The sequence below is a fragment of the Chanodichthys erythropterus genome, chromosome 23 (genome assembly GCF_024489055.1).
Source record: "Chanodichthys erythropterus isolate Z2021 chromosome 23, ASM2448905v1, whole genome shotgun sequence".
NCBI classification, from domain to species: Eukaryota; Metazoa; Chordata; class Actinopteri; order Cypriniformes; family Xenocyprididae; genus Chanodichthys; species Chanodichthys erythropterus.
This window is the reverse complement of record NC_090243.1, coordinates 5,563,956-5,576,795: the sequence shown is the minus strand read 5'-3', so window position 1 is coordinate 5,576,795 and position 12,840 is coordinate 5,563,956. Positions and strand designations below refer to the sequence as shown.

General features: G+C 35.7%; 1 protein-coding gene across 1 annotated transcript in view; it reads left to right on the top strand.

Moving 5' to 3' along the window:
• The window catches only part of cntnap2a (contactin associated protein 2a), a 301,573-nt gene extending 300,676 nt beyond the window's left edge, over positions 1-897 (top strand). The window contains exons 24-25 of the mRNA XM_067378732.1: positions 358-429; positions 526-897. Of these exons, the coding sequence (XP_067234833.1) occupies positions 358-429; positions 526-725 (272 nt within the window). The 3' untranslated portion in view covers positions 726-897. The remainder of the gene's footprint in view (positions 1-357; positions 430-525) is intronic.
• Positions 898-12,840: the final 11,943 nt, after the last annotated feature.

The following is a 12,840-nucleotide window of genomic DNA, read 5'->3' as shown; positions in this document are numbered from 1 at the left end:
CGGGGAGCACAAGAATTTAAAGGGGCCAAGTGCGGAATCGGCGCATATTTAATGATGCCCCAAAATAGCCAGTTAAAAAAATGGATAAAAAAAATCTATGGGGTATTTTGAGCTGAAACTTCACAGACACATTCAGGGGACACCTTAGACTTATATTACATCTTGTGAAAAAGCATTCTAGGGCACCTTTAAAGATTAGCTTTAACACTATCAATTTTTCATATTTATAACCTAAATGTAAAAATCAGGAAAATGAGCATGGACAATTAAATATACATTATGGACAGATGCCGATAATTAAAAAAATATTGTGACATCAGTATGTTGACATCAGTATGTCATTATGATCTCCTGTAGGTGCTGATTTCCCCTTCAATGAGGAAAGAGTGATACCAGATGGAGTTAATAGGAATTCAGCTATAATAGGAGGTAAGATGGACACTCACATCTAATTCAGATGAACAATCGCTTCTTTGAAGTTATCTGTACTTTAATGCATTAACTATGAATGTATTCTCTTTGCAGGTATCATTGCAGTGGTGATCTTCACTATTCTGTGCACTTTGGTGTTTCTGATCCGGTACATGTTCCGCCATAAAGGCACCTACCACACCAACGAGGCCAAGGGGGGAGAGTCGTCCGAGTCCGCTGACGCGGCCATCATCAGCACCGAGCCCAATTTCACAGAGACCATCGATGAAAGCAAGAAGGAATGGTTCATCTAATAGGGGTGTACAGACTCTTTCAGAATCTTTTTTTCAGTATCAGAACTAATGTTTTGGGATCAAACTCATCACCAGTTTGAGAAACTGTCCTGTACATAGTGACTGGCTTGTCTCTTTCTATTGTGTTTTGGCAAAAGTCTTTTAAGTGTGTAATCTCTGGATCACATCTTAATAAATCATTTCACCATGTGTTCTTTTTTTACAGAAACAATTATTTGCCAAAATCCATTCTTCTTTTTTTTTTGTGTGTTCTTTTGCTTAATCTTACAAAACGTCCTTGTGTGGAAAATGTTTTAGAAAGACTGTAAATGTTAAATGCTCTATATGAATATTTTATTTAATTCACTGCACAAACGACAGAGATTTAATTTTAAGATGACATTAGATTGTATATCATCAGTATTTCATTGAGGGGAAGAAAATCAAGGCATGCACCAAGAATTATGTCAAACCGACACTGTCTATTTGTAGCCTTCTGCACAGCTATTCTCATTTATTTCCTGTGGAAGCCTTCAGTTTATTGTTCCTTGCCAAACACCTCTCAGTCTTAAGCATTTGTTTTGCTGAAGGCATGTATCATGGCATAAAGATGTTATTTTGAGAGATCATATTGTCTGTGATTCGTTTTTGCAGGCTGTAGTAAAGCACTGGCACAGTGACATCTATCTGGCAGATTAACACCCAAACTTATACCATCAGCATTTGTCATTCTAGATGAAGAAGGTGGAACCACTGACACCCAATGGAATGACTTAATTCAAGGTGCCTTGAGGATTCAGCCAGCTGTCAATGTAGAAGTTACTTCATCTGGTTAAATCGGTAAAGGAGGATCCTAACAGATCAAACAGCTGTACTGATATATTTGTCTGAGCGGAAAGTAGACACAATGTTCATGAGTTTAGGCACTGTTTAGACTAGTGCATTTTCATTTTAAAATGGCGTTTTACAATGAAAACGATCCTCGTCTACACTGATATTTCCACTGCGTTTCAGAACCGATCTCCGTCCACGCTACATGACCGAAAATTCTGGGCATGTGTGTACAAGTGTAAACAGTTGCCTCTTGTGCAAAAATGCAGAGTTTAACTACACAATTGCTGCTAAAAATTATGACAAAGCTAGCAAAGATTGCAGTTCAGTTTCCATGTTAGCGTTAACACGGTCGTCAAGGATACACAGAGCGAACGTGGGCAGCCACGCCATCGTTTTCAAAAGTCTCATCAGTTTTGGTCTGTTTACACTGAAACGCAGCCCTGACGTTTGCAAACTAAAACGAGCTCTGGAGTTTTTTTTTTGTTTGTTTGTTTTTTTTGAAAGCCTCCATTTTTGAGGGTCGAAAACGGCGGAGTAGTGTAAACAACAGGCGTAACCGTAGCAAAAGTTATGCGTTTTAAAACAAAAAAGCGCTAGTGTAAACGGTCCCTTAAAAGTGTTCGGAATGCTAATGTTCTGAATGGAACATTTTATTTTGCGTATATTCTACAACATTTAAGAAATTATTGCACTGTGCATTTTGTCAAATTACAGCTGATATGTTGTCAAAAGCATTTTCATTGTTTTTGTTGTTTTTTTTGTAAATTATTATTTACTTTTTAAATAAAATATCAAATAAAAAGTTCATTTACATGGGCTACAGATTATCCATTCTCTCACAGACTGGTTCACAGATTGATTTTAGAAAACCGATGTTGCTCACCCTCAGATTTATATGCATTTATTTGTGATAAATATCCATGTTTAGCATTATGACGCATCTGCAATGAATTGGTATAATTCTGAGCACTTCAATCTCTGATCTGAATAATTCATTATAATTCTTCCAAACTAAATTTGATCGTTGTTTTCTTATAATTCAGATTATAATATTACAGTGATATTATTTTTGGAAGGTTTTGTGTGTAATATGTGTTTGGAAGGGTCTCTGTGTTCACAATCACATCTCAGACTATAACCACAAGTTAATTTAGTCAAATATTGATATTCAAGTTGACCTTTTGGAAAGGATAATGAGGGATTGCAGATTCATGAGAATGTAAGAGTCTTGATGTTTCACACTTTTATAATCTAATATCAAATTCTTCACCCCTCATTTACATTGAAAATTTAAACATTGTTTTGTATAATTGTAAGGTTAGTCAGTTAACATTCACAATAAATGAAATATATGAATATATTTTTATGAGGATATTTTGTAGATTACCTAGCCTTTCTTTCTGTCTCATCTGTATTAGGGAAAGCCTGAATGTTCAAAATGTTCTGAAGATCTGTGAAGGGAAAAAAAATACTTGAATGTTCCTTGTAGTGAAGAAAGAATGCTTTGATAATTTTAATTGTCGTAATATGACCCCTTTTCATTTACCTTTTACAGTATTATTCTTTAGACATTTTGAGTTTGTTTTGTGAGAGTGATTTTTTCTCTTTTCATGATGGGAGGTCTCTTGTAAAAAAAAAAAATAATAATAAGGATGTTTTATTATTATTCAGCTCAGTTCTGCTGCCTCTCATGTGGCACATGTATAGGCCTTTTTATTAAATGTAAATATAGATTTTTTTTGACCACAACAATTCAAGAAGGCTTTGACATTTTATTGTTTATGAGTAAATATACAAGTGAAAGTATAAACAATATAATATATTTACTCATCTGTATCTCATATTATGATTGCATTTTGCTTGTGCATTCAACTTGTTTTAACGGCAGCATGACCACTGTATGTGAAACTGTACATACTGTACTTTAAACTATTGTGCAATATCACAATTGTATTTACTCCTGGGGGCATTTTTTTACCTTTTGTTATGATGTTGATGAGTCAGGAATGAATAGTAAAATACTTTTTATATTTAGAGCAACTCGGTTCTCGACTGGCTGTTTAGCGTAAGATATTTGTACTGACCTCTTTTCATCCATCTCATTATTGTGTGAGGCCTGATTGCAAAATAAGAGAATTCCTCATCAATGTGGCTATTCTTATGGGAAGGGAATAAAAAGAAGTACCTAACAAATGTATGCTGTGTATTTTTTCAGCATCAGCTACATTCACATTAGATGGCACTAAAGATGTTAAGTCAAATTATATGAACTGACTAGGGGTTTATTTATGTGTTGTCTTTCAGTCTCTATCAAGTATCAGAAATCACTATATTTGCATAATTCCACTGCTGTTTTCTAATATGAATATTGTGAAACACGAAGAAGACATACTCCTCTATGAAAGTAAAGACAGATTCTGAAACTAGGGGTCTCTTATGTTGACACGTTATGATTAAAGGGATAGTTCACTCAAAAATGAAAATTTGATGTTTATCTGCTTACCCCCAGGGCATCCAAGATGTAGATGACTTTTTTTCTTCAGTCGAACGCAAATTATGATTTTTTACTGCAACCGTTGCCGTCTGTCAGTCAAATAATAGCAGTGATTGGGAACTTGAACAATAAGAGTCGAAAAAACTTCCATAGACAAATCCAAATTAAACCCTGCGGCTCGTGACGACACATTGATGTCCTAAGACACGAAACGATCGGTTTGTGCGAGAAACCGAACAGTATTAATATAATGTTTTACCTCTAATACACCACTATGTCCAACTTCGTTCAGCTTCCGGCTAGTGATGTCTGATCGCGCTCTGACAACGGAAGTGATGTCTCGCGCTCATTGAAGTATATGGGTGAGACATCACTTCCGTCTTCAGAACGCGTTTTTTGACCGCACTAACAGGAAGCTAAACGAAGTTGGACATAGTGGTGTATTAGAGGTAAAAATTATATAAATAATGTACGGTTTCTCGCACAAACCGATCGTTACGTGTCTTAGGACATCAATGTGTCGTCACGAGCCGCAGGTTTTAATTTTGATTTGTCTAAGCAAGTTTTATTTACTGTTATAGTTGAAGTTCCCATCTACTGCTATTATTTGACTGACAGACGGCAGTGGTTGCAGTTAAAAATCATAATTTGCGTTCGACTGAAGAAAAAAAGTCACCTACATCTTGGATGCACTGGGGGTAAGCAGATAAACATCAAATTTTCATTTTTGGGTGAACTATCCCTTTAAGTTTAGTCAAATGCCCAAACAGACTGGATGCAGAAACGGACCCTGCCTGGTAAGATTAATCCATACGTTTTCTTTGGTGTCAGTTATCTTTGAGATAGAAGTTAACAGCCGCTTGCTAGGCTACGTGCTGCTGCTATAAAAAAATGCGTATATAGACGTGCTTTATATTTCAAGATGAGACCGATTATTTTCTATATTAGGGCTTTGAGATGGACTTCATTTAGAGGGTATTTTACAGTACTGTTCAAAAGATTAAGTTATTTAGTAGCCTACTTATTCAGCAAGAACTAATTCAACTGATCAAAAGACATTGTAAGTGATGCTGAATACATTTATAATGTTACATAAACAAATAAATCAAACAAATGCTGTTCTTTTGAACTTTTTAATTCATCAATCCTAAATAAATATATCACGGTTTCCACAAAAATAGGAATTATTGATGATGATGATGATGATGATGATGATGATGATAATAAGGTAGTAGAGTATAAGACTGGTAGGGCTAGGGTTAGAATGAGTTGACATGCACTTGCAAAGTTACTTATAGTCAGTAAAAGTCTGTTGAAGTAGCATCACAATAAAGTGTTAGCAGATATTAAGCAGATACTCTACTAATACTCTAATAAGAGTTAGTTGGTATATACTGTAGTTGCAAAGTTACTTATAAAGAATGTTCAAAAGGGACCATCAAAATAAAGTGTTGCCAATAATTTTAATGTCACTTAATAGTGACACTAGCATAATATTAAGAATAGGTAAGCGATCAAATGTAACAATGCATTTTTTTCTTTCATTTTTTTTTACTTTCAGATATACTTTGTTAAAGTGGTTGGAACTACAGTGTGAGGACAGCAAGCACTGCTCAAAATCCACAACCATTATAATCAGCACAAAGTTTGAGCTAAGCATAATGTCAAGATCAAAGGACATTCCAGAAGATAGCAAAGAAAAGATTTTTCCATAAGTCTGGTAAGGGTTACAAAGCTGTTTCTAAAACTATGGCACTGCACGATCCACAGAGCCATCATTTCCAAATTAAAAGCTTTTGGAACAGTAATGAATCTTCCCAGGAGTGGCCAACGGACACTGATATGTTTGTGGGTCGACCGTAACATATCCAGCTCATCCAGCAAGTCACAAGAAAACCCAAAATAACGTCCGAAGAACTGAAGGCTTCTCTTACCTTAGCTAAGTGCCAGAAGTGGAAGTTTTTGTTTGATAAGAGTCCCATCATGTCCGGTGTGAAACAAACAGGCCTGCAACAATTGACAGAAAAACATGTTTTTTTAAGAGAAATACTCATATTGTTATTCATAAAATATATATATATATATATATATATATATATATATATATATATATATATATATATATATATATATATATATATATATATATTATTTACTTTGCTTTATATATATATATATATATATATATATATATATATATATATATATATATATATATATATATATAATGAATACACATTTTTCTAGTAATTTATGCCATTCGTTTATTTAGTTTATCTGGAAGAAATCCAGTTAAAATATTTTTTTATTTATTTATTTATCCTATATCTTTATCAAGTCATGAGGCTTTCGAATAAGGCTGTAGTCGTCAAAGGAGGGCAAGGAGGGCCCTGGAGTCAAAAAGGCTGAGAACACGAAAGGAGGACTGGAGGTCGCAGTATCTCTCTAGATACACTAGAGGTCGCTGTATTTCTGAGCAGTCGATTATGACGTTTCACTCGCTCTACGTAAGGAATCTCCAGCTACAGAGACAGCACAGACCTCAGCCTCTTACAGCTCAACATTAGAAACGGGTAAGATTAAATACGTGTCAGCCGCTCGGCTTTAGGGATAATATATGCCTAGTAGGAAGGTTTTGTCCAAACAAGTGGCCGTTTAGACAAAAGCTTCGCCACGATAGAGAGTTTGAATAATATATGTTGTTGTATGTCACTCGTTTTCTTTGCATTAATATTCCCCAAATCTTCTCTCCAACCGTCACGTTACCTTGGACCTGAAGCTAGCCAGCACTGCAGTTGTTTTAATAAGTCGTTTTAATGTATTGATTTAATGCAAAAGTAGAGAAGTGTGACACACCTTTACCTTAAATAACCTTTTTTTCTTTGTTTTGAACACTCTGGAAACATGAGAAAATCTTGTGTTGCCATTTTCCACCGTTTTGGTTTAGTGTAAATTGAAGCTTTCAGACAATTTTATTTTAGTTTGCTGTGAATATGCTACAAATATCCCACCCTAAGGAATGTGGGCTATTAGGTCAGAGAGTCTAGCCTTTATCTAATAAGGTTAAAGTTGACCAGGCAAAAGCGGTTTGACGTTAACAATCTGTTTTCAGTATAATACCCATAATCTAAGATAATGCATGACCGTTGTAGGAGCTTCATCCCACTAACAGAGACTGAAAGAGGAGTTTATACACAGCATATACTGTAACAAAGATCTCAGCTGTGTTTGTGAGCAAGGGAGCATTAAAAGTTGGTGTCCTCTTCAACTGAATCTCTTGTAAGCTGGACTGATCCTGACAGTGTGACACCACTCCATCTTGTGAGTAGGTCCTTTATTGCTGTGAGAACCAGAAGGTTTAAAACTTAATTTGGTATTTGCTCACTCACAGATATCCTGTGGTTGGACGCTGCAGTAATCCTGAACCATCCTGTCAGCTTTCCTGACGGGAAGCATTGCTGAGAAGCAACCTGATTTTGATTAAGATCAGCCCAAAGATTCAGCCAATGCATAATGCCACGATCAAATGAACTTCCTGAAGAGTTCAAAGAAAAGGTCATTTTTCATTATAAGGCAGGTAAGGGATACAAATCCATTTCAAAGATTATGGGAATGCACAGATCTACAATTAGATCCATAATCCGCAAATGGAAAACGCATGGAACAGTGATGAATCTTCCAAGGAGTGGTCGACCGACTAAAATCTCTCCGCGGACACAACGTAAAATCATCCAGGAAGTCGCCAAAAACCCTGCAATCACATCTAAAGAGCTGCAGGCTTCTCTTGCTTTAGCTAAAGTCAAAGTTCATGATTCAACAATCCGAAGGAGACTGGACAGAATCAGGCATCGTGAGAGAGTATCAAGGCAAAAACCACTTCAGAAGAAAGAGAAAATAAATGCTCAACTCTTGTTTGAGAAGAAGATACAGGAAGACTCTCAAGTTTTTGAGGAAAATCTTGTAAAGACAGAAGTGGCAGAAGTGGAAGTTTATGTTTGATAAAGGTCCCGTTGTGTCTTAAACAGGCTGCCTGCAACAATCTACAGTAAAAGCATGTTGCCAACCGTCTTTTTCCTATTCTAGGCTTTCTTTATTTCGCACTTGTATTTACTTCTTTGCATCATATTTGTTTACTTATTGCTGTGTCAGGCATTAATATATATTTTTATATATAATATATGTAATTTTTCACTCATTGAAATGCTTCTGTGCAATACAATATTTGTACAATCATATTTTTTTCTTCATCTTATTGTTTGAGGCCTTATAGCAAAATAAGAGAAATCCTCATAAATATTACTATCATGAACATAATAATAAACAACATGCATATAAAATGTTTGTCATGGGTTATGACTTCTGAAATATTGGATCATCTGTAGAAAAGTTTAAATGGAGAGGAAGTGGAAATGTAAATATAATGGATATTAATGCATATAGTACTTCTATCAATTACACAAGGGGGAAATGCATTCAGAAATGGTCTTTAAGGCCAGAAATTCATCACCAGCTCTTCTGTCTTTCTGGTGTTCAATAGATCTATTCAGGGTAGAGCCATATTTATTTTTTCTTTACTTTCAGTAGACAAAAGCACCATAAAGAAGTTGTGAAAATGACATGATCTAGGACCTTTATAGAGGGCGTGCCATTTCTAAAGACTAAGTCTATCCCACAAAGCTTCATTTTCATCCACGTTAAATTCAACATGGCGTCTAACCTACCTGACTAAGGTGTATTGGAGGTTTTTCCTCCTTGCACCACAAAAAAAGTCCCCCACCAGTACCCTGACTCAATGGCTGAATATATTTTGATCTCTCCTGAGATTGATTTAAAGGGTTAGTTCACCCAAAAATGAAAATTCTGTCATTTAGTACTCACTCTCATGCCGTTCCACACTCGTAAGACCTTCGTTCATCTTCGGAAAACAAATTAAGATATTTTTGTTGAAATCCGATGGCTCTGTGAGGCCTCCATAGCCAGCAATGTCACTTCGTCTCTCAAGATCCATTAATGTACTAAAAACATATTTAACTCAGTTCATGTGAGTACAGTGGTTAACAATAGGCTGCTTACTGTTAATTAAACCGTGCAAGATTAATATTGTTTTCTTCAAAATGTCTTTAAATTGCTTCGCTTACAGAAACACTGTAAAAATGCCATCTTTTCTAATCCATTTAGAACAAAATATTGCCACTTTGAAGTGAATCGTTGAAAGAACACAGGGGGAAGCCCAGTGTTTCTGAGAAATGTTTGCAGGTTGCTCATTGATAACATATTTCCCATTGTATATATTGCTGAACATTTTGCCACATTTGGTTAAGTAATAAACAAGATCTAAGGTAATAAAGGTTACTAAATTATAGCTAGTTGTACATTCAGATTGTACTTGAACGTACGTGGAGATTAAATAAGTAATAAAAAATATAATTTTACGGAAAAAAAAGATAAAAGTCTATTAAAATTAACGCTTCGAGCACTAGGGGTCGCTGTGGCATAAAACGCTTTGGAGAAGCAGCATAGAGTCCTCACAGAGACAGATGTCAAGATAAAATATCTTTACTTATTAGCCATGATGATAACATATTTTCTGTTGTATAAATTGCTCAATACAACTTCTTATTCTATTGGGGAAATATCATATACATAAAGCAAAATGTAAATCGACTGTGCCAAATGGTAGACTTATTTTCCACTGATTTGAAGATTTTTTATGACTAACATCAATACAGAACAATTGAAATGCTGTTAAGACATCTAAGCTGTTGAAAAGGATATTTAATGTAATAGAAACATGACTGATTTGTGCTATAAGATACAGAATTTAGATTTAATTGTTTCATATATTCAAATATCTTTGTATTCCCCTACTGTTGTTTCAATAAAAATGCTTAATACATCATATACACAACATTTTGTCATATTTGGTAAAAAATAATAAACAATATCTAAAGTAATAAAAGGTAAATAATTATAGCTAGTTGTACATTCAGATTGTACTTAGATGTATATGAGGAAAATAAGTAAAAATGTAAATTAGAAAAAGATAAATCTTGTACTAATATGGGCGCCTGAGGACTCGAGCACTAGGGGTCGCTGTGGCGTAAAACGCTTCAGTTGCTCTGCGGAATCCCCAATCATCTTCTCCAGTCAGCTAAAGCAAAGCCACTGGAAGGCAAGGCTGCAACATTTAGCCAAAAAAGCGTAACTGCTAATGCTAAAAGGCTCGAACCGGCTCTGACCGTACCGCTGTATGCAGGGAAGGAGTCTTGAACGGCGGGCACTGATGTCACTGCCATTACACGATAGGCTGAGAGGTGAGCACGTGATGAAGTTTGCCGTTACGCTTTCTCCAATGGTAAGAGATACAGACCCTTTCATCTCCCTGTAATACAATCTCTGCTAAAGAAACAGCAGAGACCTCGATTCATTACAGATGGACCTGGCAGTTAAGATTAAATATCTTTATATAGTTATCAGCCGCTTCGTTTAGGCATGACATATAGTTAATTAAGAGTGAGATATTTACCGAGAATTCAAATGTTTTTGTGCTTCTTCAGTAGTTAGCCGTTAGTTGCTCAAACTCAAAGTCGTCGTAACAGGTGAATAACAAATGTTTGGTTATTCTACAGTGCTACTCGTTTATTTGCCATTAATATGTCTTAATATTTCTCCTGAGCGTCTGTTTAGCAGCCTAACTAGCTTTTAGCTTGCATTGGTAATATGTTGAAACAAATACTGTATTAAAATTAGTCTTGAAATGAACACGATTGGCTGTGAATCTTTGGTTTGATTCGACCGGGAGTCGATTGGATTCGACTGGGTTTCGAACATAGGGTTTCGAATCAAAGCGTTTTTTTTGCAAGTGATTCAGTTTGATGCTCGGTTCAATTAACAATGATTCAATTCCGTATTTTGTTTTGAATACATTTAAATGTTTCCCCTAATGAATTGCAGGCAATAAATGTAAAATTACAGTGTTTTATCTTAAAGAAAATAATGGAAGTTTCCATGCAGTGAAAGATTTAGTTCAGTTGTGGTCATGAAATGTAATAAATAAATTGCCTTGCAAAAATTAGAGTGATGTTGCTGTCACCAGAGTTGGTTAACTGCTAGAAGCAGTTGTCTATACACAATACGGTTTAAAAAGCTACATATGTTTTAAAAATAAAGTGATTTGAAACCTGATTTATTTGCTTTTTCACAGATACTTTGTTAAAGTGGACAGCCATCTGAAGACAGCAAGAACTGCTCAGAATAAATTGGATTTTGATCCTTATCCGTTAAGTTGGATCCTCAGGCATAAAGTTGCCATCATAAAGGTTCAGCAAGTACATAATGCCACGGAGTGAACTTGCTGAAGATATCAAAGAAAAGATAATTTTTCACCATAAGTCTGGGAAGGGCTATAGATCTATTTCAAAGATGATGGGAATTTCCCGGTCCACAGTCAGATCCATAATCCGCAAATGGAAAACTCTTGGAACAGTGATGAATCTTCCCAGGAGTGGTCGACCAACTAAAATCTCTGCAAGAGCAGAACGTAAAATCATCAAGGAAATCACAAAGAAACCCGATATAACGGTCAAAGAACTGCAGGCTTCTCTTGCCTTAGCTAAAGTCAAAGTTCATGTATCTACAATTACACGAACACTGGGAAGGTTAGGCTATGTGAGAGAGTTTGAAACTGAAAACCAGTGCAGAAAAGAAGAAAATGAATCTCAAGCTTTTGAGGAGATTGTTTTACAGAAAGAAAAGTGAAAATTGGAGGCTTCTGTGTAAACCGAACTGGCCTACAGCATCCCAACAGTCAAACAGTGTATCCCCCAACTTTATTGTGGGATTACTTTGTACAAATTACGGGGGGGTTCTGACCACCCTAAAGAAGGAGGGGTCAAAGAAAGTAGTCTAACCGTAATATGAAGTAGGGCTGCACGATATATCGCATGAGATTTTCACGCGCATTTCGCCAGTAAAGCCGTTTCCCTGATTACCGCTAAATCTCCATCACCTGCTTTCAAATGGAGTGGCATTTAATAGACAGAGCCGTAGATCACTGAAAAGCCACGCAATATCGCGTTCATTATCGAAGGCGATTCATCTGCGATATGAACGCGATATTGCGTGGCTTTTCAGTGATCTACGGCTATGTGTATTAAATGCCGCTCCATTTGAAAGCAGGTGATGGCGATTTAGCGGTAATCAGGGAAACGGCTTTATTGATGAAATGCGCGTGACAATCTCATGCGATATATCGTGCAGCCCTAATATGAAGCTTTACCTGTAGATATGAAGATACATTTCTAGCTCTGACTGTTTTTAAAGTGTAAATATGACCACCCCTGAAATGCTCATACCATTAACATTACCTGAGCACAGCAGTGGTATTAAATGCGCTATGAAACCGCACTCATTCAGGGATATGCATTTATTGCATGGACGAAGATCATAATGTGTTTAAAATGCATATACACAATTCATTTGAATGATAAAATGTGTCCTCTTTAATGCTGTGAAGCTGAATACACTAAGCAAACTGTTTGCTAAAAAATATCCTCAACTCAGAAATAGGAGTTTATCTGTCAATCAATTGTGCTTGAAAGTTGTGTTCATTTTATATATATATATATGTGTGTGTGTGTATGTACATATACATATGAAGGCCACTGTGGACTTTGCACCCTCTTTGTAGGTCTTCTTATATAATATATAATTTTACAGCAGTCTCATTGAATGAAACTCAAATGTAAATTAAATATTCCTGTAAAAAAAGAAAAAATGTATAGCAAAATGTGTCATGTAGTTTATTTG